The following is a 25006-nucleotide window of genomic DNA, read 5'->3' as shown; positions in this document are numbered from 1 at the left end:
TTAGCATGGTCCTGGCGCCTATGTGTGTTTTTACGCCTTCTGTGCGTACCGCAGATGACAGGATTGTGATGGGAGCACATTTTGTGAGGCAGTAGGACGGGCTGCCTTGTCAGTGGCCTTGCTCGGTGGACTCGCGCAGGTAGACTCGCAGGTCTTTACCCGCGCAGGTAGACTCGCAGGTCTTTACCCGCGCAGGTAGACTCGCAGGTCTTTACCCGCGCAGGTAGACTCGCAGGTCTTTACCCGCGCAGGTAGACTCGCAGGTCTTTACCCGCGCAGGTAGACTCGCAGGTCTTTACCCGCGCAGGTAGACTCGCAGGTCTTTACCCGCGCAGGTAGACTCGCAGGTCTTTACCTGCGCAGGTAGACTCGCAGGTCTTTACCCGCGCAGGTAGACTCGCAGGTCTTTACCCGCGGAGGTAGACTCGCAGGTCTTTACCCAAGTTAGGTCTTCACACGAGAGGGTCTTCACACAACAGCTGACGCCTTCGGCTGACGCCTCGGCGAGTGTGAGTGACGACATAGGAGTCTGAATTTGCGCGCAGGTGCGGGCGATATAGGAAATCAGCTCCACCAGACTGTCTTTTAAAGCCGTGAGTAACGCCCCTGAGGTGTGTAGACAGAGAAAGTGAGAATGAGGGGGTTTGCCACGCCCCGCTCAAGTGAGAATCGCTCAGCCTTGTCCGAAAAAGCGAGCTGAAAAGCACGTTTGCTGTTGCTCTTACAGCGTAGCTGCAGTTAAAATGGAGTAAAAAGCGCAGTCTGGTGTAGCTTCAGTTCCTGTTTGCTCTCGTAGTGTGCCCGCTCTTAACCAACACATCCAATCACATCTCATCACATCCTGCCTCCAATTAGTTCTTTTAGTCTAGGGGTTCACATACTTCTTCTCCTCCTCACTGTGAATAGTAACATGTTGTGTTCAATAAAACTATGCAAACACAATGTTTTGTGTGGTTTTAGTTTAAGCAGACTGTGTTTGTCTGTTTCTGTGACTTAGATGAAGATTAGAACACATTTAATGACCAATTTATGCAGAAATCCAAGTATAATCCCAAAGGATTCATATATGTTTTTTTTGGAACTGTATATGCTTATATTAAGCAAATAAATCTGCCAATGGGGTGAGCCAATTTTTATTTTGTAAGATTTCTTAAAAAAAAGCAATCGCAATGTCTGAAAATGAGTGAAGTAAGACTTAAATTAAGGAAAAATCACCTAAAATTTAGACCCAAGAATCTGATTAACTTGATTGCTGATTTTTGTGCTTGTTTTGATTTTTAAATAATTTAAAATAAGGAGTAAAACTGGCTAAGATAATTATTCCTAAAATATTTAACACTCATCTCAGTTTACATATATTTAATCTAGTTTTGCCAATGGATTATTTTTTTTTTGCAGTGTGTGTGTGTGTGTGTGTGTGTGTGTGATCCCTGTCCTGTAGTCTGTGGGGGTTTGGGAGGCTGGAGCATATCGGACACGAGTGAACGGGACGGCGGGTGTGTAATGGAAACACATCACTTGGTCCCAATGACGTCCTTTAGTTGTATCACCTCTCTCTCTCTCTCTCAATTTCTCTCTGTCTCTCTCTCTCTCTTTCTCTTTCAGTGTGTCTTTGCTATCGTAACAACAGGGAAAGGTACACCTTGCACAGCTTGAAACGAAGTGCACAAAAAGTCATGTACTAATTATCTTAATTAATCATGAGTGTGTATTATTTTGGGCGTAACATGAAATAAACCAATCAGAGTGTCTCTTGCTCATCATTCCCTTTAAGAGTCAGGTGAGCTCTGACTTTGGTGGATTGCTATTGTAACGGTGCAGCTACCTGGACGTGTCCAACAAACTCTTCTCAGCAGAGGAAAATGAGCTGCTGGTTGACGCTGTGAAGGAGCTCCAGCAGCTCATTTACGGGAACAGCAATGTTATTTTATTTACTATTCTGTTTATTGTTGATGTAAAAGTTGAGTTTGTGCTGCTGTGTGTTCATGTGTGTGTAATAAGTGGGGGTGTATGCTCGGCTCGGCACAGCGCCTGTGTTACCGAGATAGCGATGAACGTCTGACTGTTGGCGTCTGTCTAGGTTGTATTCAGTCAGTGGAGCTCCTGTGTTTTCTGTTACCAAGATAAACAAGCAAAAGTCCAGAAATGTAACTGAACACACCTCATTTCCAGAACACCACGCCCATCAGTGTAGATATATTCCTAAACTCTGACTCTATTTTAACAGCGTGGACGCAAGACATGAAAATAGACTGTTGACGGGGTATAAGATAGAACCCTCTACAGCTCTGGATAAAATGAAGAGAGGACTTCAGTTTCTGAATCAGTTTCTCTGTTTTAAAATGAACATTGAGTTCTGAGTAAAATGAACATTGTTGTTTTATTCTATAAACTACAGACAACATTTCTCCCAAATTCCAAATAAAAATATTCTCATTTAGAGCATTTATTTACAGAAAATGAGAAATGGCTCATAACATAAAAATAACAAAAAAGATCCAGAGCTTTCAGACCTCAAATAATGCAAAGAAAACAAGTTCATATTCATAAAGTTTTAAGTTTTAAGAGTTTAGAAATCAGTATTTGGTGGAATAACCCTGGTTTTTAATCATAGTTTTTTAATGAATCTTGGCATCATGTTCTCCTCCCTCCACCAGTCTTACAAACTGCTTTTGGATAACTTCATGCAGTTCAGTTTGGTGGTTTGATGGCTTGTGATCATCCATCTTTCTCTTGATTATATTCCAGAGTTTTTCAATTTGGTAAAATCAAAGATAATCATCATTTTTAAGTGCTCTCTTATGTTTGGAGCTGAAAAACGAGACGGTTTAGTTTTGAATGCATTAATTTTCTCAGTTCTGTCCACTGGTACTGCTGAGATGTTCTGTGAGTGTTCTGGTCTGGGAAAGGATGGGAAAGCCGGGGCTGGCGCGGTTGCCGTGCAGTTCGGCGGCATGGCCGTCGTGCAGTAAAGCGTAATGCTGTAAAATAAAACGAGGTGTGGAGAGAGCTGGAGAGCACTGTAAAGCTATTGGCTGCCTCAGCTATCATAAAACAATAACCCGCTCCCATAAAACAAAGTGCTTATTAAATTATTTTAAACAGCATTACATGATTTGGGCCTCGGCTGCGTCTGAGCTGCGGGAGAGAAACTCTTTGGGAAAGAAAATAAAATAAAAAAGAGCTGCTATTGAGAGCAGCATTAGCTCACCCCATCTTTATTCACACGTACTGTATCTCCAGCCCTAGTTTTCTTATCATCTGCAGCCGAGATGCTGTAATTAGACACACCGGACAAACGGTCTCATTCAATAGCAATATATTATCCACTAATGAACTCCTTTACTCATAAACGCTGACAGCACTGGGAGAATTGGCCAGAATTATGCAAATAAGATTGTTTTACAGGCTAATTTTACAGTGTGGTCTACAATTGTAAAGTCCAGCTTTGATTAATTGAAGCTTAGAGATGCTTAGAGTACACAAAGCTACGGCTTTATAGTATCAAAGCTTTTATCATTTAAGTGAAGATGATTTAAAAAATCTAAATCAATAAATGTTAATTGTATTTACGATATACTATGATAAATGATGTGTAACTGCATAGTGTATATCTACAACATGGCTAAAAACTTTATACTGTATGAGAGAGATAAAACTTACTTAACTTTCAATGGAAGTTAATGTAAATAGAGTTTATTTCAGCTCATTTTAGAGATTTTTTTATTTTAGTATTTTTTTAAAAACTGTTTAAAGAACAGTTTGAATGTTCAAATTATGTAGTAAACTAAAAAAAAAAATCAACCAAAATGGGGATACTTGTTTTTCATTGGACAGCACTGAAATATACAGCTCCGGATAAAATATTTATTTTTTAATAATAAGAGAGCACTTAAAACTTATTAGTTTATCTCATTTTCACTATTTATAGTTAAATGTTTGAGTAAAATGAACATTGTTCCTTTATTCTATGAACTACGAACCACATTTCTTCCAAATTCCAAATAAAAATATAATAATATTAATGTAATTTAGAGCATTTATTTGCAGAAAATGAGAGAAATGGTCAAAATAACATAAAAAGACGCAGAGCTTTCAGACCTCAAATAATGCAAAGAAAACAAATTAATATTCATTTAGAAACATCATCTTCCAGGAAGGAATGTGGCGGGAGAAAAATCTTAAATGATGGTGATTAGGGCATGATAACTTAAAAATCTAGCGAAAAAAATCCAATAGTAGAAAAATAACACTAGAACTCTAGAACTAGGGATATGATGTTTTAAAGGTGAAAGTAAGAGCTTTACCACACGCACACAATGCAGTGAAGAGAACTCAATGGGTTAAAGGGACTAAACCAAAGCTGTATAGGAAAGAACTTATCAGTGAGGATAACCAGCAAAATTGCTTTAGTTTACTAGAGAGCGTAAAGATCTATGATGTGGGGTTGGTTGATGCTGCAGTTGGTCTGCAGGTTTAGGTTCAGCAACAGTATGTGCTGAAAGAATGAGGTCAGCTGACTACCTGAATATACTGAATATAGACCAGGTTATTCCATCAATGGATTTTTTCTTCATATTCCAAGATAAGACAATATGGAATTGTGAAAATGTGGCTGGAATTGTGAAAGAGTAAAATATCATACATATAAGAAAAAAGTGCACCCAAAAACATCTGTAACATCTGCATAAACATATTCTGCACACGTACTGCAATTCACGAGGTCCTCCCAACCACTGGTGGTGCTGTTTTGCCAAATACACACAACTCAGAATTGGGGAAATGTGGTTGATGCAGCATGCTGCTTCCCTCCATTGTGGAGCGTCTAAACAAGGAATTAATGGATGGAAGCTGGTGCAGAAAAGGTAGGAATTCAACATTCTACTATGATAATGGTTATGCTTAAATGTAGGCTATGGTTTAGGTTGGTGTTAGAGAAATCATCCTAACTCTTAATCTAAGTATAAGTTTAGGTTTAGGTTTAGGTTTTTACTGTTAAACTTCTCCAAAATCCATTGGCAAGCTCTTCTGTGAAGTTAATAATTAACTATACTTATATATTGTTGAACTAGGTCAAACATTGGTAAAAAAATCCTTGTCATATTTCCCCTTAATTCAAGATTCAAGATTCAAAGAGTTTGTCATGTGCGCAGTAAGAAACAAGTTTCCTCGTACAATGAAATTCTTTCTTTGCTCCTCGCCAAGTATGCTGCATATAGATAAAAAGTTGAAAATATACAAGAAAGAAAGAAAGAAAGAAACAAACAAACTAAATATAAATATTAAATTGATTCTAAATTTACGTCCAGGATGGAAATATATACATGATAACATTAACAAAAGTAATATTAACTTGGTTGTAAATAAAATAAAATAAAAAAAAATAAGTAGGATAGCATAGATTTTCAGAATGTTTTAAGTTATATTATCTTATATTTGTTGTGTACATTTTTGTGTCAGCCTTTTAATTCAGGTCTTTAAGTTAGCTCAACGAAGGGGTAATTTTTGAATGAATTAAATGAACTTTAAACTGTAAGTATTAGCTCTGTCTGTGTAAAAGCTTATTTTTGTCAATTATATCTAAACTCTTTTGAGTTAGGTAAACACTTGTTGTCATCTGACAGTTCTTTGAAATGAATCAGCTTGCAATAATTAAGTGTATCTGTGTACCACTGGCAACCCAGCAATTAACACATGAGTTGAATCACATAAAATAGACATAGAAACATTTAGTTAAGGTAAATAGTAAATCCAGTTTTATTTAACTTAACTTTAAGGAAGATTAAATTGAGCATGCTTTTTTTTTTGCAGTGTGTGATGTAACCATGATTTATCTTAAAATTATTAATTTCCTTAACATTTTTTACAGATTCTCCATGGTAGAATCTATTAAGTTAAGAATACTGTATCAGCTGTATGAATGAATATTTAAGTTTTTTTTTTAGAAGGTACTGCTGTTCTGGGTCAGACCACGTCATTTTCCGACACTACAAGAAACAAACAAATTACACTTTTCTAATGTTGTGTGTAAGGCTACAGTGAGTACCAGTCAAATGTTTGGACACACCTTGTCAGTCAGTGTTTTTATTTATTTTATTTTATTTTTTATATTTAATGTATTTTCTACATTGTTTATTGTTTTATTGTTTTTTTTTTTGGATCCTCATTAGCTGCTATTGCAATAGCAGCGATTCTTCCTAACGTCCAACTAACATTTCATACATAAATATTAATTACACTTCATAGTTAAATGCTCATAAAAAAAGTTCTATACAAATAAATACATTTACAACACAAAAAGCAATCAAAACAAACAAAAAAAGACAACTACAACATATCGTTGTATACTAGATGTACACAAATGCATACACAATGCATACACGAAATAATGATAGTAAGATTAAGAACATTTTTAACCCTTGTGTGGTGTTCGGGTCTGTGGGACCCGTTTTCATTTTTCATCAAATGATACTAAAAAAATATTTTTTCTAACTCAAACTCATTGGCATTGGCTCATTTTTTGTGAAAAACATATATCAAAACACATTTTCGATAAACACACACTGTACACCTCCTCCCCCCCCCCCCCCCCACACACACACACACACACATTTATATTACATACAGTATGTTTGGCCAAGGGCTAATAAACATTGCTTCATTTGTAAATTCGAAACTAAACAAATTTTCTACTCATATCTTGAGTTTAATTCATTTTCTTTTACATTTTATTAAAAAAACTAATAAAAAAAGAGTAGCACTTTTTAAAAGAAATGTAACATAAGAAAGGTAAAGGGCAAATATTAACCATGTAAGCTGTTTATATTGCTTGCAATTTAGGTGAAGCAAGCATGTGTAAAGCATTTTAATGTAAAATTGCTTCATTTTGCTGAATTAAATACAAGTAACAAAGTAAACGAGTAACAAAAATATGAACACCACACAAGGGTTAAGAAAATATTTAAAATCCATCCCTTAAAGCCCCCATTCTGCATGTGGCCAGATATTCATGTATCGTCCATGTCCTTTAGATAATGTTTTATTTTTTTAATTAGTTTTTTAATGTTTTGCTATCAGTGTTGAGGAGTAGTGGATCAGGCAAGCAATTCGACTCTTTATTGGCTCTGTAAATTACTGTTTTACATATGTAATTGTAATTGGTTTTAGCTCTTGGTGGTTTAAAGTATTTTGGTGGTATTAGAGTATCTGGTAGTATTAGTTTCTCTCTCTGTTATTTTTTGTAATTGATCAGCATTGTGGATTAATATTAAAGACATGAAAACGATTAAGGGACACATATAGAATTCTGTAGTAAAGAGTAAAAAAGTGTTATTCCTCCACATTAATCTCCTGATCTAAACCTGATGAACTGAGATGGTGATTTGAGGTGATTTAATTGGGATGGTCTGGAGCTTCACAGTGCGAAGAAAAAGCAGCAGCTATTGTTCAGCACCTCCAGAAACTCCTTCTTTCAAGATGCTGAGAAAACTATTCCAGGTGACTCTCCCTCATGAAGACACTGAGATTAAAATCTTACCAAGAGTCTGCAGATCTGAACTCAAAGAGAAATGTGCTGCATAGGGGTGGGCGATATGGCCCTAAAATAATATCACGATATTTCATGGTATTTTTGCGATAACGATACTCTTGGCGATATGACAAAACACTGATTTTTTTTTTTTTTTTCCCTGAAGTTTTTTGTTTAAGAATACACTACTGCACAATACTAATAATGCACTCCATATATCTCCATATATCCAGTACTGCAGTAAAATTAATGACATTGAACAGATACAATCTGTCTCTAGTAGAAATATAATGGGAAATAGGAACAGTGTAAAATTTTCTTTTGGTAAAAACAGCAAAAATGTTGTACCCTGATGTGTTAATTAGGGTTGGGTGATATGGCACGATATTTCAGGGTTTAATATCGTTCACGATACGTGCATATTTAGAAGATTTTAAAGTATAAAACAGATTCTGCTTTATTATTATTATTATTATTATTATTATTATTATTATTATTATTATTATTATTATTATTATTATTATTATTAATTATTAAAAATAATTCAGCAGGTGTTCCTGTAGAGCTTTAATGTAGTCTTCAATATTAAATTTACTATGCAAAAAAAAAAAAAAAAAAATCAGAAAAAGACAGAAAACACACTGAATGAGTAGAGTAGGCTAAACCATCAGCTAGCTGTGTGTCTCTAACAGCAGGACTATTGACCTGCGTCTCCTCTGATGTGTGAAGTTTCCAGTGCAGACAGTAAAGCGCATCACTGCTGTCCTGACCAGCCACTATAGATTCACTTACTGAGAGCAGCAGGGAGATTCTCCAGAGTGATTATAGCTGGACAAAGACTGTTAGTATCTCTGTGTGGTGAAGACAATCCTGCAGAATTATACAGGTAACTGTGGCCAGAGAGGACGAGTAAATACCAGGTAACGAATAGACACAAAGACATCAGGACATAAAAATATATATATCTGCCTTAAAAACAGTTCTTTAATAAAGTAATCAGTAATTATAATCTTTATACAGTATCAAGAACAGAAAAAAAAGATCTATTGTTAATGCTGTTTGTCGCTATACATGCCTTACTATATAAACTTTACATTGTATACTATAGACTCTGGGCTCTGTAGACCTTACTACATATAGACTTAATTATATAACTTTTACACTATATATACACCTTACTATATATTTCATTAACAATATAGAACGTTATAGACATTACTATATAAAGCTTTCACTGTATAGACTATAGGCTACTGTATATAGTCTATACTACATAAACCTTTATAGCCCACATAGGTATATAGCCTTTACTATATAAACCTTTCACTATATAGACCATACTATACCGTTCATATATACTATATGAACCTTATGTGTACATAAACTTTACTATATAAACCTCACATTATATTTTATGTATTTCCAACTCTTTGTTTGTTTATGCTATATAGAAAATAGATCATATAGAACATACTATACAGTTGCAAGAAAAAGTATGTGAACCCTTAAGGATTATACTTGGATTTCTGCATAAATTAGTCATTAAATGTGTTCTGATCTTCATCAAAGTCACAACAATAGACAAACACATTCTGCTTAAACTAAAACCACACAAAAAAATTATATGTTTGCATGTTTTTATTAAACACATGTTAATTTTTACAGTGAGGCTGAAAAGTATGTGAATCTTTGGATTTAATAACTGGTTGATCCTCCTTTAGCAGCAAAAACCTCAACCAATGGTTTCCTGTAGCTGCAGATCAGACCTGCAGAACGGTCAGGAGGAATTCTGGATCATTCCTCTTCACTAAACTGTTTCAGTTCAGCTATAATATTATGGGATATCTGGTGTGAATCGCTCTCTTGAGGTCATGATGCCGCAGCATCTCAGTTGGGTTCAGGAGGTCAGGACTCTCCAGAAGGAGTATTTATTTATTTTCTTCTGTTGAAGTCGTTCGGTTGTTGATTTATTTCTATGTTTTGGGTCGTTGTTCTGTTGCATCATCCATCCTCTGTTGAGCTTCAGTTGGAGGACAGATGACAGAAAATATCTTGGTAAACTTGAATTCTTTTTTTTTTTAGTTGATGACGGCAAAATCCGTACAGACCCTGATGCAGCAAAGCAAAGCAGCCCCAAACCATGATGCCCCCTCCACCATGTTTCACAGTTGGGATGAGGTTTTGATGATGGTATGCTGTGCCTTTTTTTCTCCACACATAGTGTTGTGTGTTTCTTCCAAACAACTCAATTTTGAGTTGTATCTTAGCCCTGTATCTTTAAAGTATTTTAAAGTAGTGTGAGAGAGGATAGAGATGGATGGACAAACAGACAGACGGACGGACGGACAGGTAAAGGAAACACTTTAGTGGGCTAAACATGCTGCAGACCTCTGCAGAATCCTGCGTATACACACTCCTGCGACAACCCAGATGATCATCCTCTCTTTATGCAAAAATAGCCCCTCACTGTTTAACACTGAAGAATATCTCTCTGCTATCATATTTTCTTATTGCTTCCTCTTGACAGTTATGCTGAGAGGCTGACAAATGGCTTTATTTTGATGGATATTATGTTGGATGGGCAGTACTTTCCCTATTTCAGGGTTTTTAAGGGATGTATATATTCAGCATAGGATAACATAGGGTTTATAGCACAGCTCTGCTGGACACAATCACACTTACAATAACTTCCTGTTCCTCTGTCCAATAAAAACTCATACTAGATCCAGATCAAGCTTTAGACTGTGTAAATATTTATTTCTCTTAGTGTTTTCTCTTTGTTGTAACTTAACAAATAAACCAGTTCAGTCTGGTTCTCTTTAGTACTGGTCTCTTTCAAAAAATCACTATCTATCTATCTATCTATCTATCTATCTATCTATCTATCTATCTATCTATCTCTATCTCTATCTCTATCTCTATCTCTATCTCTATCTCTATCTCTCTCTCTCTCTCTATCTATCTATCTATTAGTTTATATTAAACTACGATATACTGCACTATACCATATTAAACTATGCTACACTAAACTAAACTATATTAAATATATGCTATGCTATGATAAACTGCACTGTTAAAATAAAGTATGCTAGACCACACTATATTAAACTCCAATACACTATATGAAACTCCACTTTTACTACACTATTAAAGTACACAAACTATTATTGCATTATGTTAAGGTAAATGTTTTGTACTAAAATGAAGGAAGAGTGGCACCCACTGATATTGGGTGTCACTAAAATGTAGTAAAATACAACGTTCCTCTATGTCTATCCCAGTAATCTAAAGGTGTACGCGTGCATATCATCGCTGTCCAATAAAGAACAAGTATCTTTATTTTTGTTGATTTTTAGTTTACTACATAATTTGAACAGAAAAACTGTCACTTACACTATGCCAAAGTTTCTTGATGAACAGACCAATAAAAACACTTCAAAATGACCTGAAATCAACTCTTTTTACATTGACTTCCATTGAAAGTTTAAGGTTTTCAAGGTTTTGTTTCTATCCTGTAAAGTTGCTGTTTTGGAGATACTTGTATTTCATTGTACAGAGACAATATATACATGGCAAATGCTGTGTGGAGATTTCCCGCTCTTTTGCAGTCTGTAAGTTAGTATTATGGTAAGTCGTTTGATTGTTTATTGTTTCTGGTTTATTGAGTATTCTACTGAGAATTTCAGAATCTCAGACTCTGTAGTGTAACTGCAGTGCAGAAACTGTAGTGAACTGTTAGTGAGTGCTGGTTGGTTGATAGAGCCAGCCTTGTGGCGTTCCACAGGGTTTTACTCTAGAACCAGTGAAACTAATGTTAATAGTTGTAAAACTAGTTCTGAGAGTAAAGAACATCTAGTGTACCACTAGATGTTCCTTCTGCTCTTCCAGTAAAAAAGCGTTCATGTAAGTGAACCTCTAGAATTGTGTGAGGTTTGACAATATATTTTTTTAAACAAATGAATAAACCTGAACTGTATTACTCTTCTCTTTTGTATGCATCATAAAAAATATCATTGGAAAGTGACTTTATTTCAGTAATTCAGTTTAAAATGTGAAACTCATATATTATATAGATGTATTAAACACAGAGTGATCTTTTTTATTTATTTATTTTATTGTTGATTATTATGGTTTACAGCCAATAAAAACCCAAAAATCAGTGTTTTAGAAAATATTATATGAGACCAATTGGTACTTTTGGCTGTGTGGGCAGTGTGCCAAGTCCTGCTGGAAAATGAAATCTGCATCTCTATAAAAGATAAAAGTTGTCAGTAGCAGAGGGAAGCATGAAGTGCTGTAAGATTTTGTGGGGAAAACAAAACTGCACTGACTTTAGACTTGATAATAAAACACAGTGGATCAACACCAGCAGATGACATGTCTCTCCAAACCATCACTGATCATCAGTAAATTTTACATTTCATTTGTAAATTAAGAGACCAGAATCTGGAGGAAGAGTGGAGAGACACACAGTCCAAAGAGTGTGGTTTGGTTTGTAGAGTCATGTCATCTGCTTGTGTTGATCTACTGTGTTTTATTATCAAGTCCAAAGTCAGTGCAGTTTTGTTTTCCCACAAAATCTCACAGCTCTTTATGCTTCTCTCTGCTACTGACAACTTTTATGGAGATGCAGGTTTTATTTTCCAGCAGGACTTGGCACACTGCCAAAAGTACCAGTTGGTTTTATATAATATTTGAATTCTCTGAGACACCGATTTGGGGATTTTTATTGGCTGTAATCCATAATCATCAACAATAAAATAAATAAACGCTTAAAATAGATCACTGTGTGTAATACATTTACACCTTTTAAACTGAATTACTGAAATAAAGCAACTTTTCAATTATATTCTATTTTTTTGACATGCGCTACTATACTCTACCATAACATTTTCAGTGTGGAATCCAGCCTTCCTCTTTGTTTCCAGGCCAGTTCTCAGAAACGCACAAGAGGAACCACATCACAATAAAGATCTCACCGTAGCAGCCAATCAGCGGCCACGCCCAGCGCGCGCGGAGCAACATGCCAGGCAGGTTTACGCCTCTGAACCAATCTACAACCTGCTCGCAATGTGTGAATACATTACTCAGGCCTGTCCCGCTTTGTTTCTCGGGCTGGACGGGCTGCTGTCTCTCGCGCCTCATAAATAACGCTGATAGACTCTATTGGAATATGACTTTGCGGTACCGCCCGATTGATTTAAGGTGACCTCTGCTTTCTCTGCGCTATTGAAGGCCTCTTTAACCAGATGAAGGCTTAGATTGTCTCGCGCGCCTGCGCATTAATTTCCCATTCATCATCATTAGGAAGCGAGCGGTCCGTTAACGCCTCGCGCTGCTCGCCGTAAATTAGAACGTAAACAGGCTTTTAAACGGCACTTACCGGACAGCTGCACGGTACCGCCCAGCGCGCGCCTCGCCAGCGGTCCAAAGAGAGGCTCATTTTGTGTATCTGAAGCCCAGTCCAGAGCTGATGTCTTTCTTTCTTTAACCATGCCAACGGTTTAACACAGGATTAACCGCTTTACTGCAGTTTTATAAAGCGTTATAAGCTGCCTGTGGTTCACAGAATGTTGTTTACTTAATGTTAATGTTGTGTATTTCATCAGTGTATTCATCAATACACAACACAGAAGATGTAATGAATATAAAGGCTTTTAATTGTGCTGTATTTTTGTTACTCTTTTGTTTGTGTTAAAGTCTTTGTGGATTTTTAGGTAACATCCTGTTTCACATTTGGTAGATTATTGTATTACTTGACGTCTTATATTATATATAGGTTTATAGTGTTTATTGTGATGCAGTCTTAGTTGTTTTTCTCAAAGACTATATGGTCTTTTAGAAGTTTTATGAAGATTTTAGAAGATTTAGTGTGATGTGTTTGTTCATTAGTTGATCGTGTAACACTATTGTTTGTGTTACAGTCTTGGACTATTTTTGTTACTCTTAGTTGTGTATTATGATGTAGTCTTAGTTCAGTTTTGTGTTACACCTTTGGATGATATATTTGGTTGTTTATTTTGTGATTATTGAAGGTTCATTTTGTTAAGCCTTTTTTTGTTACTGATGGTTATTTATTGTGAGGCAGTCTTAGATGATCGTCATGTAACACTTGTTTGTGTTACCGTTACAGTTGCTTTTTATTTCGTTACTAATGGTTGTTTATTGTGAGGCTTAGATTGTCTTAGATTATCATCATGTAACAATACTGTTTGTGTTACAGTCTTAGTTGAGTTTAGTGTTACACATTTGGTTGATTAATTTTGTTACCCTTGGTTGTCTATTGCGATGCATTGTATCGTTTGTGTTAGTCTTAGGGGAGTATTGTGCTAATTAATGTTTCATATTTGGTTTATTTTGTCATCCTTGAAGGTTTACTGTACTACGCTTTTCAATTGTGTTACTAATAGTGGTTTATTGTAAGGGAATCTCAGTTTATCATGTAACATTGTTATTGTTTGTGTTACGGTCTTAGTTATGCATTGCTTTACAGTCTGTAACTGTTGTAACAGTGTCTGTTTCTTGTGATGCAGCCGAATTGGTTTTCATGCAGCACTGTCGTTGTGTGGCGTCTTTGCCAGTCATTTACTGAATATAAATGTGCCCATCAAGCGATAACTGGTTGGTTCAACACCTACCATACTTGGTTTAATTTTTCTTCTAAAATTTCTTCTTTAAAATTATTTTAATGTATATTGCTTCCCAAATAAGACCCAATTCTGTTATAATATTTTGATTTAAAAACGGTATGCTACTCAATTAATCAATACATGAAGCAGGTTTATTGACTGCACCTTTTAAAAAACAGGCCCCCAGTATTTATCATATTCCCCTGCCCTGTTTTATTATTCATTGTTGGATTGTTATTTTCCTCTCTGCTCATCTCTCTGATCCGGCGAGCAGTAATAGAGTGTAAATCTGCCTCTCGGTTCAGACTCGGTCCGGAGCTTAAATGGCGCATTATTCCAAACATATGCATTTTAATCAGCTCGGTCACACTTACAAGCCGCGCGCTTAATAACAGCATCAATCACCGCCCGGGCTCGCGGGGTCACGTGCTTATGTGCAGGAGAGGACTTCATTTGCTGACAACCGTTCAGAAAACAGAAGGAGCGCCAATTAACCAAAAGCACGTGCACTCGGTGGCCCAGTAGTGGATAATGTAACTCATATCCGTACAGAAATTGCAGAAAACAGATCAAAGGTTTACCCAGTGTGTATTGTCATTCATAGTACAATTAATTATTTTATATCAGTTCCCAGCTGGCATTTCAACGTTGAATCAACGTTGATCAAAGTTGGGTTTATGGTTGAATCAGCGTTGGATTTGGTGCTGATTTCAACGAAGTGAAGTGAATCAACGTTGATATAGCAACCATACGTTCAACCTTTAATAAACCATAGCTCAGTAAAATTAGGAAATGGTAAAGTGTTAACAATAAACTTGCATCACAACCAGTAAATCTGATTATAAAGAAAGTTACCCACTACTACCAATCTGATTACTGAACAAAATTACTGATCTCAAAAACATAAACATACCTCCTGAAGAATTGGTGTTAAATCAAAAAGTAGTTACTGAAAAAGCACTTTTCATTCCTTTTAGAAATTATATGGTGATTTAATGTGAAATGATAAATCAAAAGGCAGAAGCTTAAGCACATTATGTTGATTCAACGTTAAAATTTCGACGTTTGCACAACCACTTAACATTAAATGTTGATTTAACGTTGTTTCAACGTTGAAACAACAACAGACATTACTTATATTATATATTACTTATATTCCAACCACATTTCAACGTTAAAGGTCGGTTGTGTGCCAGCTGGATTGTTTTTATATGTTTACATTTAGCCGTACTTTACATTTTGAGCAGTTTAGTTTCATTTTCTTATCACCACAATTGGGGTTTATTCAGACAGTCCTGGTTGTTGGGTTACGTTTTTTTGTTAATGTTAATGTAACACACTTCTTGGTTATGGTTTGGTTAATTGTTACAGTATTCTTTGTTAATCGTGATGTTGACTTTAGTTGTTGATTTTGCTACTTGGTTATTCGTAACACTGGGTTCGTTGTTGAATGATATGCCTGAGTTGTTTATTGTGTTACATTCATGGCTGTCTCATAGAATGCCGTATTGTTTGATTATTGTGTTTGTTACTAACACAAATCATTTTTTTTTGTTGGTCATTGTCTTACAAAAAATTGTATTTGGATATTCTAAGTATGATTGACATTGCAACATTGTTAATCAGTTATTGACAGTGTTGCAATCTGAAGAGTCTAAATCTCAAGTAATTATATTGTTACACCTCTTTATTGTCAATTATTGCATGTTTTAGTTGTACTCTTTATCGTTTATTGTGTTACACTTGTTTTCTATAATCCTGTTGTGTGTAATGTTTTAGTTCTATTGGATCTCTGAACGCTAAAAACAGACAAAAATTAAAGAAGTCTGTTATGGACATCAGTAGGCTATGGATTCAGTGTTTTAATGTTCGTCAGTCTGATAAAGCTTTGGGTCGCTTTTTCCCTGGATGCACCGCAGTTCGCCCGGTGTTCGATCGTGGGAGCGCGCCTCAATTATTCTCCAAATGCAGCCAATTAACGCACGCGTGGGAATCATCGATCTCTTGTCGTTCCAACGCATCCTCGAGACGCGTCTTATTCCACCCTCTCTATTACCGCGAGCGGGGACACTAAACCCTCAGCACAAGATTAACGAGATTACAGATCGCGAGAGATTCTGACCAGTCTCGACCCACCGAGAGTGATTTGTATGGACATTTATTTAAGCCTGATAATGGCTAAACATTTATTTTTTTTAAGTCAAGTATATAAATATTAGGTTCTAGATGAATTTCGTAATTAAAGGTGTTTCTTGATTTATAAGTTCGTTTAAAAATATACAAATTAAATTGCATAGCAAATTTGTGTTTGGTTTAGTTATGTTTATTTATTGTCATATTTATTAAATAATCAAACAAAACTATATAGTCTTTATTCTTAAAGGCGCATTTCATAATATAACTAAAGATCAAATAGTGTTATTATATGCACCCAAATTTGCCTATAAACCTTACATGTTTTACTCATTGCATTCATTTTTAAGGCATTTTGCAATTTTCGTTTAAAATACAATTTTATTAGGAACTTCAATACACTTAGACATTACACAAGATAAGTCGCAAATCCAAACTCTGCCTGCTTGTCTGGATATTTCTACGTGTTTCCACCCCTCACATAAAAAATAAAAAAGATATTCGGATATCAACCGAGCAAACAATGGGGCTGAAAATAAAATATATATATATAAACATAAAAACCGACATAAACATGTTAACAGCGAATCCAGACTTTGTTAAAGGCCGCTTTCCTTCGCCATTGTTGTTCTTTTTTATTATGAACGAAAGAGAGAAACCATTCTGACACACGTGACCGTCCCAAGGATCTCACGTCTTGTAGCTATGTACCCGTCAAGCCTCTCGCTCGCGCTCTTCTTTAATCCGCTCCCAGGGCGCCTCGTTACTGGTCCGCCTGACCAAGCCAAGCATTAGCATTAATTCCGAATTCAAAAAAAAAAACATCTCCCTCACGAATACATCACTCCTTAATTCTTCCCCCGCACGTGCACATCCCGGCTCCGCTGTACCGGGACCGCGCGCTGACTAGTTGGAGGCCTAATGAGCTACTCGTAGCCGGTTAACAAATCCCCTTGTTAAAAGATGGAACGAAAACATCGTTTTTTTTTGTAGAACTAAAGAAGAACGTATGTGGGTCAATTTAGACATGTGGTGGGGTATACATTACAATAAATATAGATCTGTCCTTCACTCAGTTCAGTGTTTGGCAGCATGTTCCTTCCCTCATCCACTGGTGCTAATATGCATTAAACATACATGTCATGTCCAAAAGTAACCGGACAACCCTTTTAATGTAGTGGGTATGTAACTGTAATCTCAAGCAGCAAGAGAAATGGGGTGGCATACCAAGAAAAAAAACACCCAGAATTGACCACCCTACCTTTGGAATGGTTTAGAGTGATGCTCTACGATCTGAGGGTGTGATCCGCACAGCAAATTTCCATCATCTAGTCTATAGCTTTCTCACACTATTCAAAATAAAGGTGATACAACTGGTCAACTGGTGGTTTGAACGAGGCCATATAAGAATAAGAATATTTTTTGGCATGTGAAGAACGTTTTTAAATTTTAAAGAAGTGAATGCAGTTAAAGTTTCTTTTAAAATCTTTACCAAAGTAATTTAAAGTATTTATGGAATTGAAGATCTCTAACTTTTTGTGACACCTTTATTTTGAAAAATCTACTAAAATTTAAGCCACCAATGAACGCAAACTGTCTTTGTTTGTGAAGAAGATATGCTGGGGGCAGTGGGTGTCCACATACTTTTGTACAGACATTGTAGCAGCGAAACCAAGATTGTTCCGATTGAACCGATTGTTCTGTCGTGTGCCATCTACTGTATGACATCATTGCAGTAGTTCCTCGTGACGTCGTGACTGCGGGAAGTGTTGCTTGTGTTTTTCTCAGCAGGCCACTCGTGGAGAATTCGGGTTGTTGTTCATGCGGGCGGGTGGGCTGGCTGACTGGCTGGTTGCTCGAGCAAGTCCGCGTGGCTATTGGCTTCTTTTATCTGGTCAGCTGCACTTCCTCTCTCTGGTCCAGAGGGACGGGGGTGGGCTTGGTGAGCACGGCCGGCGTGAAGGTGATGAAGCTCTCGGCTCTGGAGAAGTCCGTGCTCGCTGACCTGGGCTGCTGTGGAGGTGGCGGTGGAGGGGGCGGAACCCCGCTGGACTGGCACGCGAGGCACGAGCACGGACTCCCGCCGGGCCCCAGAGCGTGCGTGTGCGCGTGTGCCGCCCCCGCGTACAATGACGGGTGTCGGAAAGCGCACAGCAGCTCGGGACGTGGGTACGGGTGGTGCGATGACAGTACGCGCAAGCCGTCCAGCGAGCGCGCCGCAGCGGGCCCTGCGATCAACGGAGCGCTTCCCGGCGTTGGGTAGTAGGGCAGGGGGAGGTGCGACGGGAACGGGTAGTGGAGGCCGCCTGCCGTCGCCGCAGCGTGGCTTAGCATGTACGTGTAGAAGGCGGGGTCCGCCGGGTGGGGCCATGTCATGGCCAGACGCTGTCGCTTGTCCTTCATGCGCCTGTTCTGGAACCAAACCTAGAATTTGAAAACACACGTTTATAAAGTTCATAAAGTACATTTCTGCGTGGAATTAAAGAACAATACTAGAGAACAATTATTGAATTGAGTGATCCCATTTTTTTAAAGAACGCCGATCTTTAAATGCTTTATGGGTTATAATGGAATGAGTTATGCTACTGGTCTAAAGGCCTTTATTGTTTTATAGTTTTACTGTACAGTACTTACGTATTTTTTCAGTCATAAAAATCAAAATTATCATTTAAATTCTTGAAAATATGTGCGCAACAAATATTTCGAACTTTGAGCAAAGCTTGAGAACATATTTAGTTAACTATAAAATGTGTATTTTAATTCATAAAATCTGAAAGTGCTTGTGAAGAATTAGAATGAGTTTAGAAAACCTTTATATTAAGCAATTATTCTATCCATATTATCTAAGATATTATCTAACATATATCTAAGGGGTTTGTCCAAAAGCTTCTTAGATGGTCCAGAGAGCAGCATACTAAGCAGTCACTCTCCATGTTAAGATGCCATTTTTTGAAACTGGGCCTTTAGATTCTTTGTGTATTTTAAAGAGTAAACTGGGTAATTTCACGGTGAAAATGGTCGTCGTGTAACTTTACAGGAGGGGCAAAACAATCCTTTTTAACTCTTAACTAAAGTCAGTGATTGAAGATTTAATTCTGAATAATTTTGGCGCATTTCTATTGGTACGTTCATTATAAAATTCGAATACAAAATTTAAAGCATTCCGGCTTTTATCATTAAGTAAGATTTTAAATTATGTTAAATATAAAACGAATCCTTGTTATTATTGGCTTGTTATTTTTTTTCCTTAAGTTTTGTTTCTCTAGTACAGAGTGTGTGATGTTTGTTCGACCGTTTAAGAACAAGCTTTCAGTTAGTTAACCCAGTTCTATTATACTACGTTAGGACCGCCTATAGAGACTGGACCAGACAGGTGTTGTTTTACCTTAATAGTCGTCTCTGGCAGGTTAAGTGCGGCCGCCAGTTCACACCTGCGCGGCCGGGACACGTAGTTCTCCCGGTAGAACTCCTTCTCTAGTCGTGCAATCTGCTCCCTCGTGAAGGCGGTCCGGTATCGCCGCATTTGATCTGGCCCGTAGGACAGTGCACCGGGGCTCGTGGTCATCTTCCCACCGTCCGCGCCGCCCTCCTTCCCCAGGCCTGGAGACTCCTTATCACATCCTGTAGGAATAAATCAGGAAGAGCGTCAGGCCCTCTGTGACCGCGTGACAGCTGCAATATAGGCTGAGCTGGCGTGTTTTTGTTTGCACATAAATTAGATTCTAATTAATGCAACGAATAACCAATTTAATATTTTTAGCGTCAATGCATTTTAGCATTTCAGGATGCAGATTAGAATAAATTAGTGCTCAGTTTAAATCAGTTAAACAATCAAACGAAGCGTCTTTCTTGTTATAGTGCCTTCAGTGGAATTGTTCTAATATTTGGTAGATTGTATTCTGGTTCTATCTATAATGTATTATCAAATAATATATATATACAATGAATCTAGTATATCCAATAGAAATGCTCCAAAATTCCTTTAAAGATTAAATCGTTTTACATCGACATGCATTATACATTAATACATCCCCTACTCCCCTTATCTAATTTTGTCAGTTTTGAAGATACGATTTTTAAAAATATGCATGTTTGTACAATAAATAAATGCATTTGTTTTTGCATTACATCTCAACTCATTACGCTTATGCACGTTTTTAACTCTATGCCAACCCCATCACCATTTTTGTACTGTACGGTGTACGGTGTACTGAGCGTGAGCTTTGCAACAGCATGTGTGATTTTAATACAGTTACGTTTCTGTTGTAAAACGTTGGTTGAACAAGTTCTTTCCCTTTGAATGACACTGACAGCGAGGTCACTGAAGGCCACGCTGTTCCCAATTCTATTGAGTAGTCGTTTAAGTCTAATTGAGCAAAATTTTCGTTTAACAGAATATAACATTTATATCTGCTGAGATGTCGTTGTGTGTTTACTACCCATTCGATACGGAAAAGTATTGGGTTTGTAATTTGTATACATGATATTTGTATATCACTCATATATTGGAAGAATATGCGAAATAATTGAATCATACACAAATGCAGTAAACTTGCAAGTAAGTATATATATTATGTTTGTAGTGTGGGCATATATCCCCGTTAAATCATAAACATAGCATATTTTATTAAATGTATATGTAAAACATATATGTTGATGTGTGTGTACATATGGTGATGTATTTTAAATAAGCTGTCATTAATGTATAAACGTCACATACATATTATTTTAATGCATGACAATTGTATGTTTTAATATGCGTCACATTTCAAGTCTATGGTATATATTTTGGCATATATATATTTTTAGCAACATCTTGCTGAAAGCTGTTGTGACGAGGCTGCACACTGTGGGCTGTGGTCTGGTAAAGGGACTCATTAACTCAAAAACAAAAACACACCAATCCAACAACATCCCTGTCAGCAACACCGCGCACGCCACGCACCACACACAGCGCGTGCAGAACTTGCAGAAATGCAAATGCATGCTGTTAATTCTTGTTGTTTCTAAAGCATGCATTAAAGCGCGTGAGGTAAAGCTGGTTGCGTACCTGGTCCGCTGGGGTAGTCCATGCTCTCCGGGGTGCAGCTCACATCTATCTCCTCGTAGAAGTCGGACTCCGGGTCCGAGCCGCTGCCGCTGCCTTCTTTGTTGGGCAGGTCGGACATGGCATACGGCTTGCCGGTCCCGCGCGCATCCCCGCAACGCACGAGGGGAAAGGCATCCGGGCTGCGGCAGTCTCTGCTCGCCGGCTTGTCTCGCTGATCTCCGGTGGACTGCATGGAGCGCTCGGAGAGCTCGGGGTCGGTGGCGGCGGCGGCTGCTGAGGCGTCCTTCCTTCTCTCCATCGTGAGGGGGCGGGGGCGGCTGGCGCGCGGAGAGGCGGTCGTGCTGTGGAGAGTGCACCGCTCGCTCTGGGACGGAACTCCGTGGCCCCCTCTGAGCTCGAGAGCCGTCTTTCTTAATAGGGCGGGCGTCATAATGGAGGGCTCGGTGACGCCACGCGGCGATTCAGAGTGAATAAACAGGCGCGCGTGAACGGGATGGGGGTGAATCAAAGGCTACGTCAGGGGAAAAAAAGGGAAAAGGACGTATAATAGCGCAGCCGCGTGTCACACCTCTCGAGACGAAATGAAAAAGGGCTGAGGAAGCCAGCGTGAAGCAGCAGCAGCACTGACAGCTGGGTCATTACAACACTATTACAAGAGGAAAGCCCCGTTTAGAAGCACCCTTATTTCCATAAAGAGCCCATGAAGCTCGACGCTCTTAAAAAAAAAAAAAAAAAAAAAAAAAAAAAAAAAATATATATATATATATATATATATATATATATATATATATATATATATATATATATATATATATATATATATATATGTGCTGTACAGGGTTCTTAGAGCAGAGCTGTAGAAGAACCACATTTGATTCCATAAAGAAACAAGAAACGTCTTTCATAAGACAAATATACTACAAAGGGCTTAGATTTTTTTATTTCCATTAAGAATTTTAAAGAACTTTCTACCCGTTAAAAGCCCACAAACCAATAATCAGTGTCGCAGTATTTAAAATGAGGGGGCTACAAATGGTGAAATTAGATATGCAATTAAAGAAACGCTCTTGTCATCGCTCTTTCAGCACTGAAGTAATATAACCCCTTTTGATTCCACAAAGAAACAAGAAACGTCTTCCACAAGACATATATTACAAAGGGTTTAGAATAAAGAACGTAAAGGACTTTAACTTTTTAACTGTTAAGAGCCTGCAAACCAATAATCAGTTTTGAAATATTTAAAAAGAAGGGGCTACAAAGGGTGAAATTGGATATGCAATAGAAGAATCTCTCTTATTATGCTCTTTCAGCAGTGCGGTAGAAGAAACACTTTTGATCTCATGAAGTATCAATCTTATAAAACATTGAGCAGTTGAACCAATGAACAGTGACATATCCTTACAAATAAATATACATACTACAAATGATTTGAGGTACTGCAGTACTATAGATTATACACTATAGAGTCTACTAAACACCTAAAATAAGAAAAACATAATATAGAACTTTAGGTTTTAAACTTTTTTAAACAACCTGTTAAGAGCCTAAAAACACTATTCGTTGTTGCAGTATTTAACATAAAGGGGCTACAAAGGGTGAAATTAGATATGCAATAGAAAAATCACTCTTATAATCGCTCTTAGAGTTGTGCAGTAGAAGAACCACTTTTGATTCCACAAAGAACATTTGAACTAGGGGTGGTGCGATATGGCCCTAAAATAATATCACAAATAATATCAAGATATTTTAGGGTGTTTTTGTGATATTATTATTATATTATTTTATTATGCTTTCAATATGGCACACACCTGAACCAATGAACAGTGACATACTCCTAAATATAAAGATTCTATGAATGGTTCATTGTGGTTCATGGTTCATATTGTGTCTATGATCCATTTTATATTCCACAAGATGATGAACCAATTAGCATCAATACACTCAAATATAAAAGTGCAACAACAAAAACAATGAACAGCAGCAGTACTACATATGTGTTTGTACAAGTCTGAAAAATCTTTAAACGTTTAAAGGTTCCTGACATTAATATATGGTTCTTAGTGGAACAAAATATTGGTTCTTAAAAGGCATTGTTCTAGGAAACCTTTGTTTTACTATCATTTGTAAGTAAGTTTAGAGTTTATATCTGTCCATTGATCATTAAATGTGGAAACAATGTGGAAATCCAACAGAAGTTGTGTCCAAAATTGCAATAGGAGGTTGTTACATGATGGCCACAGTTACTTACAACATTTCTTTCTTAATAATTGGGATAATGTAAACATTATTTATAACATCTGTTCAGTAAAACATTTATTAAGATTAGTGGAAGTAATGGAAACCATACCATCACACTGTAAACCTTAATAAGTTAAGTCTACTCAAATCATTTGAGGTAATTCTTTAATATTGTATAGAGTTGAACAAATGTTCAACAGACAAACTACAAGTACTTTACACTGAAAACGTGGCGTACCTGAAACTTAACCTTTAAGTTAAAGTAACTATTGCACATCCAGTCTCTCTTACTTGTTTAAGTTTATTGCAATGATTACATTGTTACAAGTTCCTTTCACTGAACAAAAGCATATTGTAGTTGTTTTTATAGACAACAATTCTAAATGAAAGGGTCACCAGTAAAACAAAAATAAAAGAATGACATCCAATTTAAGTAGTAGTTCAGTTACTGTAGTTCAGAAAACGATACTTGTTCTTACAGCCTATAACACAGAGGTCAGGCAGTTAATCATCATAATATATGATCTATGATAAGTTTACCTAAGGTAGCTCAGGGGAAGTGACTACACACTGATGGTGAGTGTTAGAAACTGGGGGACATAGCCATTGTGCCAGAAGCTGCCAATGGCGAAACAGACTAAACTCATTTATTAAAAGTTGGTTCAACTTAAAGATATCTGTTTGAATAGTATAGTATATGTACCCACAAATGTTAACTCAGACTAATTCAATAATGTTTTTGAAAATTCAATTTTTATGTATAACAGATTTGAGTTCAAACATTATGGGTTTACAGGGTACCCATGGGTCCTTCAAAAGTCTTAAAATGTCTTAAATTAAAATCTGGATAATTAAGGTTTAAGAGAACTAAGGTTAGCGAAGTCAACATTAACGATGGGCTAGCTAACATACTAACATCAGCAGCAAGCTGGACAATGTGGAACTTAGCAGAGAGCTAGCTAACATTAGCGGAGAGCTAGCTAATATTAGCGGAGAGCTAGCTAACATTAGCAAAGAGCTAGCTAACATCAGTGCAGAGCTAGGTAACGTTAATGGGAGAGAACTAAGGTTAGCAGAGTTAACATTAGCGGCAAGCTAGCTAACGTTACTGAGGAGAGAACTAAGAGTAGAGCTATCTAATATTAGCGGAGAGCTAACTAACGTTAACGGGGAGAGAACTAAGGTTAGCTGAGTTAACATGAGATAGCTGACATACTAACATTAGCGGAGTGTTAGCTACGTTACCAGGGAGAAAACTAGGGCTAGCGGTGAGCTAGTAACATTAGCGGTGAGCTAGCTAACATACTAACATGTTCTGCATCACAATGGAACAAAATTGGAAGAAAAATACAAATACAAATAACAAATGGGAAAGGTTCAGTTTTAATTTTCAGTTTAATATTTTTTTTCTACTTAACCCTCCTATTT

General features: G+C 37.1%; 2 protein-coding genes across 3 annotated transcripts in view; one reads left to right on the top strand and one right to left on the bottom strand.

Annotated features, from left to right (window-relative positions):
• The window catches only part of wu:fc38h03 (acetylcholinesterase collagenic tail peptide), a 761412-nt gene that overhangs the window by 337057 nt on the left and 399349 nt on the right, over nucleotides 1–25006 (top strand). The gene's annotated exons all lie outside the window — the stretch shown is intronic.
• On the bottom strand, nucleotides 17986–21933 carry evx1 (even-skipped homeobox 1). Its single transcript, XM_007239487.4, has 3 exons — nucleotides 21341–21933; nucleotides 19676–19911; nucleotides 17986–18714 (listed from the first exon to the last, which is right to left on the bottom strand). The coding sequence occupies exons 1-3, from the start codon at nucleotides 21768–21770 to the stop codon at nucleotides 18178–18180; spliced, it is 1203 nt and encodes a 400-aa protein (XP_007239549.4). The 5' UTR covers nucleotides 21771–21933; the 3' UTR covers nucleotides 17986–18177.

The sequence above is a fragment of the Astyanax mexicanus genome, chromosome 3 (assembly GCF_023375975.1).
Source record: "Astyanax mexicanus isolate ESR-SI-001 chromosome 3, AstMex3_surface, whole genome shotgun sequence".
NCBI lineage: Eukaryota > Metazoa > Chordata > Actinopteri > Characiformes > Acestrorhamphidae > Astyanax > Astyanax mexicanus.
This window is presented reverse-complemented; position numbering and strand designations above follow the sequence as displayed.

What these genes read in the sequence shown, in the direction of transcription:
- evx1 (XM_007239487.4), bottom strand. Translation starts at nt 21,770, where the DNA reads ATGACGCCCGCCCTATTAAGAAAGACGGCTCTCGAGCTCAGAGGGGGC. An exon ending in GGACTACCCCAGCGGACCAG is followed by an intron (nt 19,912 to 21,340) that starts GTACGCAACCAG and finishes TTATTCCTACAG; the next exon opens with GATGTGATAAGGAGTCTCCA. An exon ending in TGCCAGAGACGACTATTAAG is followed by an intron (nt 18,715 to 19,675) that starts GTAAAACAACAC and finishes TTCAAATTCTAG; the next exon opens with GTTTGGTTCCAGAACAGGCG.